This window comes from Marmota marmota, unplaced genomic scaffold (assembly GCF_001458135.2).
Source record: "Marmota marmota marmota unplaced genomic scaffold, marMar, whole genome shotgun sequence".
NCBI classification, from domain to species: domain Eukaryota; kingdom Metazoa; phylum Chordata; class Mammalia; order Rodentia; family Sciuridae; genus Marmota; species Marmota marmota.
The window spans coordinates 23982726-23999683 of record NW_025999990.1 but is presented as its reverse complement, the minus strand read 5'-3'; the positions used below and the strand labels follow the sequence as shown (position 1 = coordinate 23999683).

General features: G+C 35.4%; 1 protein-coding gene across 2 annotated transcripts in view; it reads right to left on the bottom strand.

Moving 5' to 3' along the window:
• Positions 1–1027: 1027 nt before the first annotated feature.
• Positions 1028–16958, bottom strand: part of Rit2 (Ras like without CAAX 2) — a 331975-nt gene continuing 316044 nt past the window's right edge. For both annotated transcript variants that reach the window (XM_048806306.1, XM_015482244.2), the window contains one exon: positions 1028–1500. In XM_048806306.1, the coding sequence (XP_048662263.1) occupies positions 1273–1500 (228 nt within the window). In that variant the 3' untranslated portion in view covers positions 1028–1272. The remainder of the gene's footprint in view (positions 1501–16958) is intronic.

Here is a 16958-nt window from a genome sequence, read left to right as displayed (position 1 = left end):
CTATATTACATGTAAAGTAATGCATGTGGACAGAATCTCACAGATACAGAATTCAGGGCCTAAGTCTGAGTAATTCATTTCTATACTCTCAAAGTTTACCAAATGCCAGAGACATTGTGGAAAAAAGGAAGAATCAGTGATGAAATACTGAAGGACACCATTGTCCTCTTCCCTTTATAACCTAATTTATGCTAAAACTGTCCCCTCAACCCGTGAACAATGTTTTGTTGGATTCATGCTTAACTTAGAGTTTTCCTAAATGCTTCTCTATTAAACATTCAAAGCTATCCCTTTTAGTAGTTTCTTACCTTGAATTTAAATAAGCCAATTCACACAATGGGAAAAAAATGAACGACAGATGACTTCATTTTACATGATGACCCATTGTAACAAAAACAAGTACAAAGCATCTAACTGGTGGCGTCTCATCACATTTCATGTAAAAGGAGAGAAAAGATTTTAGCAATAGGACAAGGTTGAGTCAGTTGGGTTATCAAAACTCATCACCTACATATATGTATATGCAGATGAAGGAGTTCTAAGAGATTACTTCCTGAGAGGGAGCACAAGATCCTTTTATAAGTATATGAATCACCAAATTCACAATCGCTAGTCTCTTCTCATTACATAGACAATATTCTTTTGCCACAGCCCTGTGGCTTCACTGTGATACTTTCACACAAGTGAAAAGGGGGCAGAACACTGTAAATAAGGGTATCTTTCATTTTGGCTTTTTAATGACCCATACCAGTTCCCATTATAAATAATTTCTCTGACATTCATTTCTGAAGCATTCAAGAAGTAGTATGGTGACTTTTACGCTTAAGGAAAGACCAGGATGCAGATTCCTATTCTGAAATTATTTCCCAAGCTGCTTCATTATTTACAGAGATTCCCGAAATGCAAACAACCAGTGTTATCAGGCAAAGGCAGATCCCTTGAGCCTTTTATCATTCTGCTTGCAATTTTGCATATTTCCTTATAACCAGACAGCATACCAAATGAAGCTAGACTCTTTAAAGGGAAATGAGGCAATTGGAATGTCAATTTTATTGAGTAATATATTGTAAAAACTAAAAGCATATCCGGCTGATTGACAAAATCCATCCAACTGTTAAAGGCAAAACAAAACTATCTCAAGAGGTACAGTTATGCAGATCTAACTTCTACCTAAAGGCAGATATATAAAGAAAGAGGAAAAGAGAATAGAGAAGCAGAATTGTCCGACTGATAAAATTCAGAGAGACAGAGAGGGACTCAACAGCAAGGAGATCATGCTATGGCTTCTCTCTTTTTCTTCAGGGAGACTTTCAGCTTCTTCCAGAGGCTGCCTTTTCTCTTCAGTTTCTTTTCCATGGATGATGGCATGGACTCCTTCTTGCGAATTTCTCTTACTAAGCCATGAAAGGCATCATCAATACAGAATCTAAGGGCTGCAGAGGTCTCAAAAAAAGCACAGTTATATTCTCTGGCAAGACTCAAGCCTTCTTCTGTAGAGACCTAGGAGAAAAACAAATAATATTAAAAATAGGGAAAGGCTCTAAGATCAAAACTATGTTCTCTATTAGGGCCTATGGGCCTGTTTTATTGAAAAAAAAAAAAGAATAAAGCAAAAGATGAGAATTTGTTTTGAGGAAGAATCTTAAAATTTTTGAACTTGAAGGACAAATAGAAAACCAGAATTCCTGAAGAAAAAAAACAGATTAAAATTGTTTAAGAATATAACTAAAATTGGAGCTGGGGTTGTGGTTCAGTGGTAGAGTGCTTGCCTAGCATGTGAGAGGCCCTGGGTTTGATCCTCAGCACCACATAATAAATAAAAATTAAGTATTGTGTCCAACTACAACTAAAAAGTAAATATTAAAAAAAAAATAGAACTAGAATTAAGCTCTCCAAACTTCAAAAGAAAGCAACAGCATAATGAACCAAACCAAGGGTTTATAGTCAATCTATTTAATTGCAAATCCCAACCCAAATATCTATTAGTTTTGCAAACTTGGGTAAATTTCTTAATGCTTTGGTTTTGATTTTCTCATCTAGAACATAAAAATAATAGCACCAAACTAAAAAAAATAACAAAAAAACCTTTTTGGGATTAAATGAGATAATCTGTAAGAGGGACATGGATGTGCTGGGTGTAGATTTACTTCAAAAATGTTAGTTGTTATTATAGTCCATAGCTTTCATTTAAGACTAAGTGACAGAGTAAAGTTGTCGTGAGACTTAAAGAAATTATTTGCTGACAAAGAGAACAGGCAGGGCTAGGGTATAGTGGTAAGATATTTCTCCAGCATGCAGAGGCTGAGTTTGATGGGGGTGCAGTAGGGGTGGAGGGGAAAAAGAAAACAAGAAGAAAAACACCACAAATGTATAATAAATAAGACTGTATCTAATTGAGTGCTTTAGAAGGCTCTAAGCTTCACGAGTCCTTTGTGGCACTTACGCCTGCTGTGGTTGATGTTATTGTACTGTATCTTCTAGAGAATATACAGGACTGAGATCAGGCAGTTGGCTTCATTTATCAGTCCTGTAATATCTACCAAAGCTTCTGGTGCTTAAGTGACCAATGGAGGTTTTACAGGAACCAAAAGAATAATCAGTAAGACTACTCAAGGTTTAGTAAGTCTTAACTAAGATATTAACGTAAATTATGCACATATACTTGCACACAAGGTTTTGTTACTCTAGCTGCGATTAACTTTCTTACTCAAAATTTAGTGCTCCCATAAAGCGCTCTCAGATTGTCCATCTGGGACTCTGAATACTGGGATAGGACTACAGTGAATACAGCTCCCAGCCTTCCCGTGTTGGAGATGTGGCATAACTCTGAAAAAAAATTTTTTGTTCTTCTAAGCAACTGACATTTTGTAATTGTTTTTAATCAGAGCAGAAACCAGCCTTCTTAGCCGATACATCACACCATATGGCTAGTACGTGGCTGAGTTTAAGTGTAAAAATCTACCAAGTCTGTTTGATTCCAAAGATACATCTTTCCCTTGAGTCTGTAGTAGATTGGCTTCATCAAGGGCTATAAAATGGAGAAAAGTAATTGCCATGTTTTAACCTCAAGACCCAGAATGTCTGGATTTTTTCCTCCCTCCTTTCATTCCTGATGGCAAACACATCAATCCTTTTTGGAGATCATTTCTATCATGTAAGAACTTAGGAAATGTAGCTGAAAACAATCAACTAAAGCTATTAGCATTTTATTTTGCTAATAATTAAGCAAATTATAAATGCACTAAGTCACTAGTCTGATTTTCAAGTTATCACAAGTGATAACCATACTGTTTTGACACTGCATACCATGGGTTACTATTTATTTTTCAGTCACCTGTAAGCATTTTCCCTATCTAGAAGTCACTGACATAATTTTACATATCTGTAGAAATGCTACATATCTATAGAAATGCTACATTTCTGGAAACTTTTTTTATTAATCAGCTTTCATCAGATTAATTGTATAGTTGTATAGTAAAAGAGCCTCAATATCTCTGGGATGTGAAAAAATTTGTTCTTTGATCACACTGTTTCTTAGCAGCTGGAAGTGGACTGTGGTAACCCAGTTTCAGGCTATTGACTGGGTTCTAGTCTCCTAATTATTTTTCTGAGACTCAGGCTAAAAGAACAACTATTATTTAGCATATGGTTTATCTATGATAAAGGGAAGACATGCTAAAGAGGCTGACATAATTTTATCCATGTCCTAGTGTTCAAAAGACACAGAAAAACCAAAAGCCAGTGAGGCTGATTGTATAATAGGCTTACACTGAAGAATGGCCAAAGTAGAAAACTCTAGCACAATCAAGTATATATAAGTAGAGTGCATTCTTCAATTAAAAAACAAAAAACAAAAAAACAGTGATAGTTCTAATTTTTGAAAAAAAAATCACTTATAGTTCAACATCTTACCTGTAAGAATCTAATCTAGAAACAATGAAATCTGAGTGGAAACATATACAAAGAGAAATTTAATGCAGTGGCAAAAATATCAAAGTAAAAAATGAGCATTACTAGAGTTAAAGGAAAATATTTTATAATTGTAAAAATACCAATCAGGAAGATATTAAATATTTGTATGAACTAAAAATTGTAGCCTCAGTTTATATCAAGAAAGAATTGATATCTCTAAAATTCAAAATTATAGTAAATTTTTAAAGGTTTATCTTTTTTATTTTTATTTCTTAGTTGTAGTTGGACACACTGCCTTTATTTTATTTATTTTTTATGTGATGCTGAGGATTGAACCCAGCGCCTCATACGTGCTAGATGAGCGCTGTACCGCTGAACCACAACCCCAGCCCCATAGTAAATATTTTTTTTTTTTAGAGAGAGAGAGAGAGAGAGAGAGAGATAATTTTAATATTTATTTTTTAGTTTTCAGTGGACACAACATCTTTGTTTGTATGTGGTGCTGAAGATCGAACCCCGGCCCCATGCATGCTAGGAGAGCGCGCTACCGCTTGAGCCACATCCCCAGCCCAATATAGTAAATATTTTTAACAAGTCTCATTTAGCAATTGAAAGCATAGAGGCAAAAATTCAATAAGAAAATGAGATTAGAAGGAAATAATGGATATGACTTAATTTACATACTTAAGATGCTATGCCCAATTAATAAAAAAGTTACATTATCTTCAAGAAATTTATTTCCTGCTAAACCAATCCTCAAAACACTGAAAAGACTAATTAGTACCTCATATTCCCATATCAGATTAAAGTAGAAATTAATAAAAAAAGATAAATAGAAATCCCCAAGAATTTGGGAAAAATATATTTCTAAATAGTCAACAAAGAAATTATATGAAAATTAGAAAATAGTGGGAAATGAATAATGAAAGGAAAACAAAAGTGTAAATATCTAAACTTGCAGGATTACCTAAAGCTTTATTTAGATGGTTGTAGCATTACATGCATGTTTTAGAAAAGTATGAAGACTCAGATTTGATGATTAAGGTATGAACTTCAACAGAGAATCCTAGCCAGATTCAGGCAGCTATTTTTTTCTAAGTTAAGGGTTAGAAAAATAGCCTAATACTAGAAAGATTAGCATATATATGGGGGTTTGATGTATTTTGGGGGTGGCATTTCAAATTACTGGAGGAGTGAAGTTGTCCTCAAGAGTGCTCTGACATTCAATTATCACTTTGGATTATTTTTGAACAGCACAGGAAGGTAATTTTTAAAAATACTTTTGTTTATTTATATGTGGTGCTGAGAATCGAACCCACTGCCTCACATGTGCAAGGCAAGTACTCTACTCCTGACCCACAACCCCAGCCCCTTAGGAAGGTAATTTTTGAGAGGAGAGAACAGAAGTAGAAAGGTTGGAGTTAAGTCTTTAAGGTCTATACTTTTTTTTTTTTAACACGTTTGAAAATACTTATGTTTATGCTTATATGTATGTATTACACATATGTTTGCATTGTAAATATGTATTTGTATATACACCTCTTCATATATAATCTCATATTTTATAAAATATTTCCAAATTATATAAATATAAGCATCACAAATTATCATAGAAATCAAACTTCATTTAGAATTTTGATGTAACAATCAAACTGAACCTAAAATAAAATCAGGAAGCAAACTCTGTGCCCAAATACTTATTGGAAATATACACAGCAAAACAGTACCTTTAATACATGATATAACCACATAATTTTAGCAAGTTGAAGTATATTTAAATCTGTGATCACTCATTACTTAGTAAGAACCCTCTCAATATGTAAAATCTATAGTTGCAAATATTTTTAGATTTATTATCAGACATAAATTCCATGTTATATAATTGAGACTAACTCAGCATTTTTTTCTACATTCATTATAGTGAAAAAAAATGTTAGGAAAAATAAGTCTTAACAACCATTATTTTTTAAGGATCTCTGTGTTTTATGGTTAGTAAATACAGTCAGTTATTGCAACAGTATCATAGGAAATACTTTTTAGGAATCTAATCATCCACAAATAGTGTTTTGACTACACCAGAGTGTGTGATCATAAGTAACAGCTTTCCTATTAGAATTAAAAAAAAAAAAAAACTAAGGTAATTAACGTATTCTTCTAATATCTTGTCTATCCAAATTTTAAATAAAATTAAATATTTTAAATCACCAATATGTATTCACAGGATATGTTTAACTGCTAAGGACAAAGCGGAGTGTTAAGGGGAATTACATTTTCTTATTTTCTGAATCAGGAGTTTCAGACCAGAAAGGTTAAGCAGTGGTTAAGAAATGGTTCAAGGTCACCCATCCAATTAAGGAGAAAATCTGTCCAGTTGTCTTCTTTTCCATCAATTATTGTCTCCAGTCCTTCTTCCTGTTTCTCCTGGGACCTTTCTTGTTCCTCTCACTAGCATTCCATGTTTATTAAGAATGATGCCAGTATGAAGTTTTAATATGCTGTTTAAATAGTAGATAAGTGGCACACAATATTTTATATAACATTTATATAAAAATTAAATTTTCAATAAGTACAGAAATATAGGAGGGGAAACACATGTTGTAGGAAGACTGCTTTAGGGGAGGGGAGCAATTGTCGAAGATACCCTATTACTACTGTGTCCCTCAGTTGCAAAGAAGGGAAGTTTGTGATTCAATGTGCCACCTGGAGGACCAACAAGGCAATGGCAGAAGAAGAGAGAACCAAGAAAAATGTTTCATACAAGTAATAGAAAATTTCAATAACCCAGGGGGGCCATCTTTTTAATATATATGACCTTTTTCACCAAGGAAGATCACCGTGTAATAGGCCAGGTACTCCCTGAAATGCCATTACCCATCTGCTGGAGGAGGCATTAGCACACAGCCACAGCTGCACCGGGGGCTGATGTGGCTGCAGGGGCCCAAGGCAAGCACAGCCTCTTCTAGAGCAGGCCCAGCCGCAAGCACATGTCCAATTAGAGTTCCAGTCCCAACCATTTGCTGACTTCGGGAGTTTCATATCTCTTTACATGTTTTCGTCTTCTATAAAAGTAAAATAAAATAAATTAAATTAAATTATTGTAAAGGTAGTCAGAGAAATAGTGGTTGCCTAGTAAACTTTGTAATTCTTAATAGCACAAAAGAAAACTCTGATACCACTCTGCTAGAATTGCCAACCTCGAGTGAAAAAAGAGTGGGTCTTGCTCTTCCAGCAGAAGCTGTACCAGCAAAATCTCTTTATGGATAACTCTACTGGGCATTGTTAAAATGTTGGGGGCACAGAGAGAACTCATTGGGATTTGTTCTACATTTTAAAAATATGTCATCATCTGTGTTTAGCTCTATTCTTGCCTATGAAGCAATTCATATTCATTATATAACACACATCATCAAGATAGCAGGAATCATACTTTCCTGACTTATTTGGGACCAAAACATCCAATTTGTTAAATTGAAGGGAAAGCATCCCAAAACTTATATATATTTTTTTTTTCAATTTTCACTTTTAGATACTATTTGATTTGGGTCAGTTTTAACGTAGTTTTGATGGTTTCCTTGACCTGTTCCAATGAAAGTGCTTTTGATCTATTTAACCTGATTTATTTACATATTTCATCTGAGACAGACATTGCCATTCAAAGTAAGTGGTCAGATGTTATCTCAAACTCACTAGCAAAGATGCCCTACCTTCAGATGCGCTCAGTCCATGGGAAACTAATTCTCGATGGATCAGAGAGTGGGTGTGTGGATGTTCATCCCACTGTATTTGTTTACTCCAATTTTCTTTTCTAGATGGGTAAACAAATCTGCAACCAAAGCAGATGCTCAACTGGAGAAGAGGTGTCACCCTCTTTAGTAGGTCCTCCTAACTCTTTGGAGCTTCTTTTCCTTGTTCTGACAAAGGAGGTTAAACAACTCCCTATCTTTCTCCGTGGTAAGGAGAAGGAAAAGCACTCTGATTTAGGATCAAGATTCCAGATTCCAGCCTGAGTCTGTAGAATGGGAAGGGTAAGGATCAGGGAGAAATGAAAGCAGGAGTGTACCATGTCTCATGGCATATTTGTCTGTGGCTCTTTGGACCATGGAGTACCTTTCACACTTTAGTGATCACAGCTCTTCTTATGGTATGGATATGAGGTATCCATCAAAAGTTCCTGTGTTAATATAGGAATATTCAGAGATGAAATCATTACATCGTGAGAAGTCTAGCCTAATCAGTCCACCTTATTTCGAACTCCTTGAGTTGGTAACTCTAGGAAGGTACCATGCGGCTAGAGGAAGTGGGTAACTGGGAGTGTGCCTTTCTGCCTTCCCTCCCCACTTTCTCTGTTTTCAGACTAGGCCATGAGCTAAGCAGCTTTCCTCTGCTGGGCCCTTCCTCCATGATGTATTGCCTCATCTTGGGCCCAGAATTATGGAGTTGGCACGTCTGGGCTGAGAACTCTGAAACCATGAGCCCCCAATACACTTTCCTCCCTGTAAGGTGGTTTCGATGGATATTTTGGTTACAGCAACACAAATCTGACTAACACAGCTCCTCTGCAGGAATCTTTCCATTTTCATACCTTTGCATGTTGCTTTTTCTCTTCTATAAACTTTCTCTTTTTCTCTTTTTTTTAACCTTTTCCAGATCTGCTCACATCTCCATAGACCCAGCCGAACTGCAGTGATCTTGTTGGTCTCAGTTTGCTGTTCAATTTATTATTCCTAATGGGAGTTTCTAGGTCTTACACTGGAAGCTCAAGTCCCTTATTTAAAGTGGCGTAGTATACTCATAAAACCTATGCATGTCCTCTGCTACACTTTAATTGCCTCTAGATTACTTATAACATCTAATATAATAAATGATATGTGACCAGTTATTATGATGCATCTATCACTTAAGGGGTAGTTATAAGAAAAAATGTCTGTGCATGTTCAGCACAAATGCAATTTTTTTTCCTGAATATTTTTTATCCAAAGTTGTTTGCATCCTGTGTTGCAGACCCCATAGAGACAAAGGAAAAACTGTAGTTGTTTTATCTCATCAGCCAAAGTGCAATACAGCTGAACAGAAACCATATTTTGTTCTTCTTGTAATCCTCATTGTGCTCAGCCATAAACATTGCAGGTGGCAGATGCTCATTAAATATTTACTCTTGATGATGGTGATAATGGCAGCCCATAAGCAGTCACTGATGACCACAGAGTCCATTATAATGAGTCCATCAAACTGCAATTCTAGAGGCCAAGATATTATTTCCAAATTTATTTTTACTATAGTGTGGGCTTTAGCAAGATACTCAACAAACTCTTACCACACTGACTAAAAGTTTAGCTTCTGGAATCAGATTCTCAGGATTTGTATTCTGGTGATACATTTCCTACCCATGGGCTTTTAAAGAGTTGCTTAAACTTTCTGTGCTTCAATTTACTCATCAATGAAATCCTATATCATAGAATTGATAATAAGATTCAATGATATATTTTATGAAAAGAAATTATTGTGGCTCCTGCCATATTGTGTATATGCAATAAATGACACCTTTATTTTTCTGATGTTTCCAAAGAAGTTCAGAGGAAATTTTCAACTGCTTTGAATCACATTTGGACCCCATTTAAAAATTTGCTGTTTCTCACCATGATATAAAAATGTTACCCGATGTAGTCTCTATTTCCTCATACCACCTTGTGCACTCTGTTTTCCATTCTTTATATCTACCATATATACTTGCACATATGCCCGGGCAATCTTCCTGCCTGTAATCTACATGGACTGTTTCTTGTCTGAGATGTGCTCCCCCAGTTCTCCTCCTGGTTGTTTTCTTCGTGCCCCAGTTTAAGTGATACCTCACCTGAGGTGCTTTGCATAATTGTCCTCTCCAAAGCACTTTTAACATCCTAGTAATGCCATTTCACTACGCTGCCTTATTTCTTTTTGGACAGTGAAATATTCTTGGAGATCATTTTATTAATGTCTCTATGTTTATTTAGTTTCCCTACAGTTAAGATTAAACTTATTTATTACAGAAAACTTTTTTCATTCACCATTGTACCTAGTCCTTATCATATTGACTAGCACTTAGTAGGCACCCAAGTTTGTAGAATAACACCACTGAAACCCAGGGCCATGGGAATACAGCTGGGATTACAACAAATAGAGGAGCTTGTTGTCAATTGGGGAAATTAAGTCAATTAAAAAAATTAAAAGGAAATTTCAGATCAATCATAGTGGCTAGCACAGGACACTCTGGTTGCAGTCACCCTACCCTATCTAAAGAAGGGAGCCTTAATCTGAATGGACTTAACCTGAGTGACAAGTAGTAATTACAGAGGCTGGTGGGGGGGAGAGGAGCCAGGGAAAGGCACTAACAAAGGCCTAAATGGTGCTTTTCTGGAATCAACAGTAGTTAATGTGGTTTAGACCAGAGCACAAGGGAGTGAATGAATGAGAGCACAATCAGAGGGAATTAATGCGCTTAACTGCCTAATTTACTTAGAACTATCTGAAATTTGTTTGGAATGCAACTGAGTAATTAAAACAAAACAAAAACTATTTTTGAGAGCCTACTTTGTGCAAGGAAATGTAAGAGGTTTTCTCTCTCCCGGTGTTCTGGAGTAATATTGATTGAGTGGAGAGAGAAAAGCAGGACATAATAAATTAAATGGTGTAGCCAGTCATTGAGGCACAGGATGATAATAGCTCTAGGGTAAAGGGTTTAGACTGCTTTGTGCAAGAGACATTTGAAGTCTCCAAGGCCTTGTGCTTTTCATCCTAGAAACTGTGGTATGCTGGGGGAAGTGTTGCCATGGTAGCCAGTAGTTGCTATGAAGGGAAAAAAAGAGAAGGTTAATGCTAAATATTTTGCTAACAGCTATGTCTGGCTTCTTCTTTGAATTTTCTCCTAAGGACTTTACTTTTAAAATATCTTGTTAAAATTATAAATCAATAGACTTGGGCAGTATGTGTAATATATATATATATATGCAGGAATATGTGTGGGTAAAATATATATATATATATATATGCATGCCTAAGGATATCTTTACATATTTGCCCTAACAAATAAAAGTATGTTTTCGATTTACATTAAATCAGTGGTTCTTTGAACATTCAGGGAATTAGTTATTATGAATAGCTAAGCTTAAAAGTGGCCAATAATTTTATTCTTTAAATATCAAAAGTATTTTAATAGATAATTTATTGCTTTAATAAATTCATATTAGGAAAAAATAGAAAGAGGAAAATTATATTTGTAATGCACATAACAATTTAATATAAGTATCATATTTTAATACATATAATAATTATAATTAAGTAATAAATTGTATAACTGTATAATATCTGAATCCCTGCAGAATACCATGATGTTAAAGGACATCACATTCTCCATAATACACAAATGCTTTGTCCATGAACCAATTCAAAAAATATCTGTCCCCATGTCTTCATTGCAATGCCAAGGAGGAACCAAACAATTACTATGGTTGAAATTCTCCATGAATTAACTAGAGAACTCATTAGCTGGAATTTCATATGAATTGATGAAGGTTTTAAGTTTTTTCCATTAAAATGTTCCTGCAACCAATTTCAAACATCATAAATGCATGATTACATATGCTTTCACTATGAATGTATGTCCCACAGAATCTCTAAAGAGAGAAAGAAGAAGAAAAAGCAAAGCAGGGTTACAATGCTTGCTTGAATCAGGTCTGGGGATCACAGTGGCAGATGATTCTGATGAGGATCAAATGAAAGTCTAAGACTTCACACAGTTATCAGGGCTCCTCTGAGCTCACTATCAAACTTTGTATCAAATTGGATTGCATTTGTAGAAGAAATTTCATAAAAAGATGTATGAATTTAGGATGAGTTTGATATGACTTCTAAACTTGGAATCTGCAAAAATAAGCCATATTCTTTATTTTCTGACCTCATATACACACCTGGGAATATTTTGGAAAATATAAGTGCCTGTGCTTATTGGCACCACCATAAATTAAGTTTTCAATCTTAGCAGGGCCATCAATGCTCTTGTCAATCATTTTACTTATTATTAGCAAGAGCCCTTTCTGATTCCTCATTTAGTTCTTCAAAATCTGCACTTCTTGTCTCAGATCTCTGACCTTATCCTCATTTTTAGCAGATGGCCTTCCCCTCTTACTTCACCTCAGAGAGAAAATAAAAGCATCAAAAAGAATGACTGCCATCTTGGATAGTACCTAGAAATTCATCTGAATCATTAGACATCTTATCTTATACTTCCCAACCTCAGAAAATGAGAAGTTGCTGATTTCTGTGAAGTCTAATACCTGTATATCTGGAGGGCTCTGAGGTCCCTTTTAGATCTATATCAATCCTGCACTATTAGTTGCCTTTCCTTTGTTCTATATTTTCAGCCTTCTTCTCAAATAGTCCCCTTTGTCTCAGAAAAAAAAAAGTGTGATTTTTTTAAGAGTCTAATTTTAGTTACTTTCTTATTTCTGTCACTCCATTTCCACTCAAATATAAATTATTTGAGAAAAATATTTGTACAAGGTGAAAAAAGACAAAGGATGGAGTTGAGACACAAAAGTGATTGGGAGAAGGTTGCACAATTTAAAAAAAAGTCCTTGTACATTTATGTGCTGGTTTCTCTCAATCACTTCTGATTTGCACATTAATATCCACAATCTGAATTCTGTCCCCACCTCATTCTCCTAACATGTTATGCAAAGGCATAAATATTATTCTTGCTGCCAATCCCAAGAACTGTTTTCAGTGATCTTTAACCATTTGCAAATTGGTGACTCCCTTTTAAAAAAATTCTTCTCCTTTGGATTGGTGACCTGTATCCAGTCTAGAAATTCAGATTTACAACTCTTCACTCACTCAGAATTATGTGCCCGTGGATTCTTTCATTGACTTTCATTATTTCTGTGCTCATTTGCCATTTCCTCCTTTGCTACTTCTAGCCATTTTCATAGACTTAGTCATCATCAGAGTGCTCACACGTCTCAGACCAATCAAGGTCTTCAAATCTCCACTTTCAGTTGCAGTCCAGAATCATATGCATAGCTTCCCGGTGAAAAGTTCTTTTGGAAGTAGTACAGGTGAGATCTTTTGAGACCACTCTACATTCCTCTTTCTTCCACATGTCTAAATCCTATTGTGAATGAAGTTGTTCCATGTGTATCCCTCTATTATTTTATTCTTCCATCTTCTCTCTCCATCTATGATCACTGACTTCATTTAAGCTCTTGTTAACTTATACCCTGGAATATTTTTCTCACCTTTAAAGTCATTCCTCTTAAATCTATCCTTCCCACTAAGCAGAGGAAGAGTTCCACAGAATGAAGGCAGCTCTTTTGCTCTCCAGTTTATTTCTGTGATCCCTCATTATTGAGCATGTGGTGGGTATTACATTATATTAAAAAGGATGTTATTCTTATGGCTATTGTTATAAATAAAGTTATATTTGTCTGTTTCTTTGGAAAAGATTGCCTCATCAGTGTGTGTGAGCATCATCCAATCTATTGAAGGTGTGAAGGAAAGGCAGAGGAAGAACGAATTTTCCCTCAGATTGAGCTGGGATTATATACCTTCTCCTGCCTTCAGACATTGGCTCCTCTTTTTTTCAAGCTTTGGACTATAACCACAATCTACACCGTCAGTTTCCTTAATTTTAAAGCCTTTGGGTTTGGACTGGGACTATGCCTCTGGTTTTCCTGGCTTCCAGCTTTCAGATGGTAGATTGTAGGACTTTTCAGTCTTTATAAAAATGTGAGTCAACCTCTCTCTTTATATATCTCTCTCTTTATATATAATTTTTTCATATATGTATATATAAAAAACATAGGTATACACATACACACATTGGTTTTGTTCCTCTGGAGAATTCACATGCAGTACTAAATAAAAAAGTAATTCAGGATTGTAATTGTGATAGCTTTAGGACCATCCTGATTTACCAAGTCATCAACTGTGACCCTACACATCATCTCTCTCAATGACTATCTTGTTTCTACAAGTATATATTTATTGTACATTCTTATGTAAAATGCCCATTTCTGTCAAATTTTCTTATACTTCAAAGATAATTTAAATTTTAGAGATTATTCCTGGGTATCATGCACTCCAAAGTCTGTCTTATAGGAAGTACATGAACAGTTTGGGGATATCTAAATTCCAAGCTAATATATAAGAGTAGGCACTGACATTCAGGTTTTTCTTTTTGCAGTTTTATCTTCCTTTTCACCAAGAACACAAATAAAATGGTGCTAAAGTCATGGTGCAGGGGACAAGTGCATTTTGATAAAGAGAAAAATGGAAAAAAAAAATGTTCAGAAGAGACAATGCCGGGGGCAATCAAGCTTGCCTTGGTTGGGGATAGCAGGAGTAAGATGCCTTTTACCCTGCTTAGTCAGAGAGCAGTTGAGGACCCTGCACTTCTGGAGCTTGAGTTTTTACTTTGTGAAATTCAAGTTTGTATTTTTAAAATTTATATTCTTTAATATTTTATAATAAAATGCATCCACAAGTCCCCAACCCTTTGGATGTGGAAGATATTATATGTAGATTCAAGTGGCTGCACAGATGACAGCTGTTAACTCTTATATGAATCCCCTCTGTGGCCTTAGAAACTCCTTGCATTTGTTGCTTCCTAAGCCCAGTTGCCCGATCAATCCCTGGATGGACGGAATGACCTGCCTCAATGGCTGGGTGCACAGCGTGCCAGCAACGGCAGGCAATCTTGACAAGTCTGTTAAGAAGCAGCAGCCTGAGACTGCATCTCCACGTCAGTGACACCTGTTTTCACTTCCAGATTCTGGTCGTGTCAGAGCACCTGGCAAACAACACTATCACTGCAATGACTTGTCAGTTCACTGACATTATCTGTGCTCTGTCCTCTGTGGAGGTAGCTGAGGACATTGTCTGTGTTAGTTAAACAGCAGGTCTCACTGAGATACAAAGAGAAAAGTACTCAATTTAAGAAAATGGGATTTGAAATCAAATGGCCCGGGTCCTATTCCCAGATCTGTTGTTTATTAACTGAGTGACATTAATTGATTTACTTATCCTTATACTCCATATTCCCATTTTGAGATTAATAAAAGACCTATTTGATAACCCTAATGTCTTTTTGCTCATTACACAGTCAATGTATATTATTTGGAACTTTTTGTTTATTCATTTAAAAGATGTGGCTGACTTCTCTGACACATGTCCTGCAACCTGATATGGCTTTATGACCACCAGAGGATGAGGTAGGAAACTTTTTCTCATCAGATATTCAGGTAGAGTTGAATCCATTACCATACCTATCCTCACAATTCTTGACTTCTCCTTAGAGTATATTATATTGAGTACAACCGAAAAGCATTTTGTTAAAATCACAAGTCTTTTCTGTGATCACAGGTCTGTGGGGTGACTTCTGTCTCCAACATTCAGTGATTTCTCGAACATGCTTTTCTTATTCTGTCTCAATGTCTGCTATTTCCTGGTCTTGAACCAGTCATCTTATGCCCTTATGGAATAGAACCAACATTCACCCAGATGCCACCTACACCCAATCCTCTTCACACCCTGACTACTTAAAAGTACATGCACATTCCAAAATGTAGCACGACCTATTCCTAGATCCATCTGCCAGAAATATATCTCACCCCTTGTAAGTCACATCTCTATTGTCTTTGAAGTGAAGCATTTTCACCTCTTCCCATGTATCTTTCCAGGCGCTTTATCAGTTAGATGTTTCCTTTTACTCCTTAAAAGGTATTTCTTTAAGGTAGAAACTATCCTGTTCATTTTTTGTTTACTCCAAGAATTTAACCTTAGCAAAGATTTGGCAAATATTTGTTGAATTCACAAAAAAGCTCACAACATCACTCGCATTATCCTTTCCTCTACAGATTTCAATAATGGATTGTTGTAAAGATTTCCTACTAACCTTCTTATTTCACTAAGGATGTACAATCTCTGAGAAAGCTATGAAGTATTAGCATAAATAATTAAAACAAAAGCTTACTTACTAAACTAATTTGTGATGCAGTTTTATTTAGTTTATAGTGTTTACTTGCTAGCTGATTTAAGAAATTTGAAAGTCCATTTATCTAGATATCTTGAAAAGTCATTATTGCCTTAATATTTAGAGGCATTCAGTCTAGCCTTTTCAGTCAGCTTTCTTGAGCCTATATTTTCTTCTCAATGGGGGGACATCCATTAATTTTGCCATTACTTTCTGTATCTGATGCTCAGAATGCATAATGAAAGCATTTGAAAATTAGTGGGGTGAATATTCTGCAATTACAGAAACAAGTAATATTTTGGTTTTGTCAGAAGAAAATAAATATTTGAGAACCAGACATGCAGTAACAAGAAATGTATGCCAGGGCTTCTTCTGTAACTATATGTAGAGAGAATCATTTCAGAATAGTAATGCAAATGACTCAATTCATGGACAATTTAAAGACAATAAGCTTTCACTTGGAACATGTCTTCATCTTCTCTGAGACCATTTGACATACAGCCTGTCCTCATGAAAAAGGAAATATTTACTGTCTCCAAAGGTAGTTTACAACATTAAAATTCTGTTTGTGGCTTTTGTAAACCTCCCCTGGAAAATTACAAGTGAGATTAAAAGGAACTCCGACAGTCTGGGGAGGAATTGATAGATGACCTGCCATATTTAAGACAGCCGACTTTCTGCTAAGGTCAGCCCTCACACACCAAGAGGACAAAAGCAAAATGCAAGGTCTAGGGAGCTCAGGGAGGCTGAAAGAACAAAGCATGTCAAAATCAGTGATCTCAGGCCCTAACCTAAGGGGAAAGACTACTCTTTTATGTATGTGTGTATATATATAAATACAAAAATGTTGACTTGCCTATTTTCTTTTTCCATAGACATGTGTATATATATATATATATATATATATATATATATGTGTGTGTGTGTGTGTGTGTGTTGCATATGTTAAGAATATGTATATGTGTATGTAGAGCTAATATGGTATGTAATATATATATATATATATATATATATATATATATATATATATATATATATATGT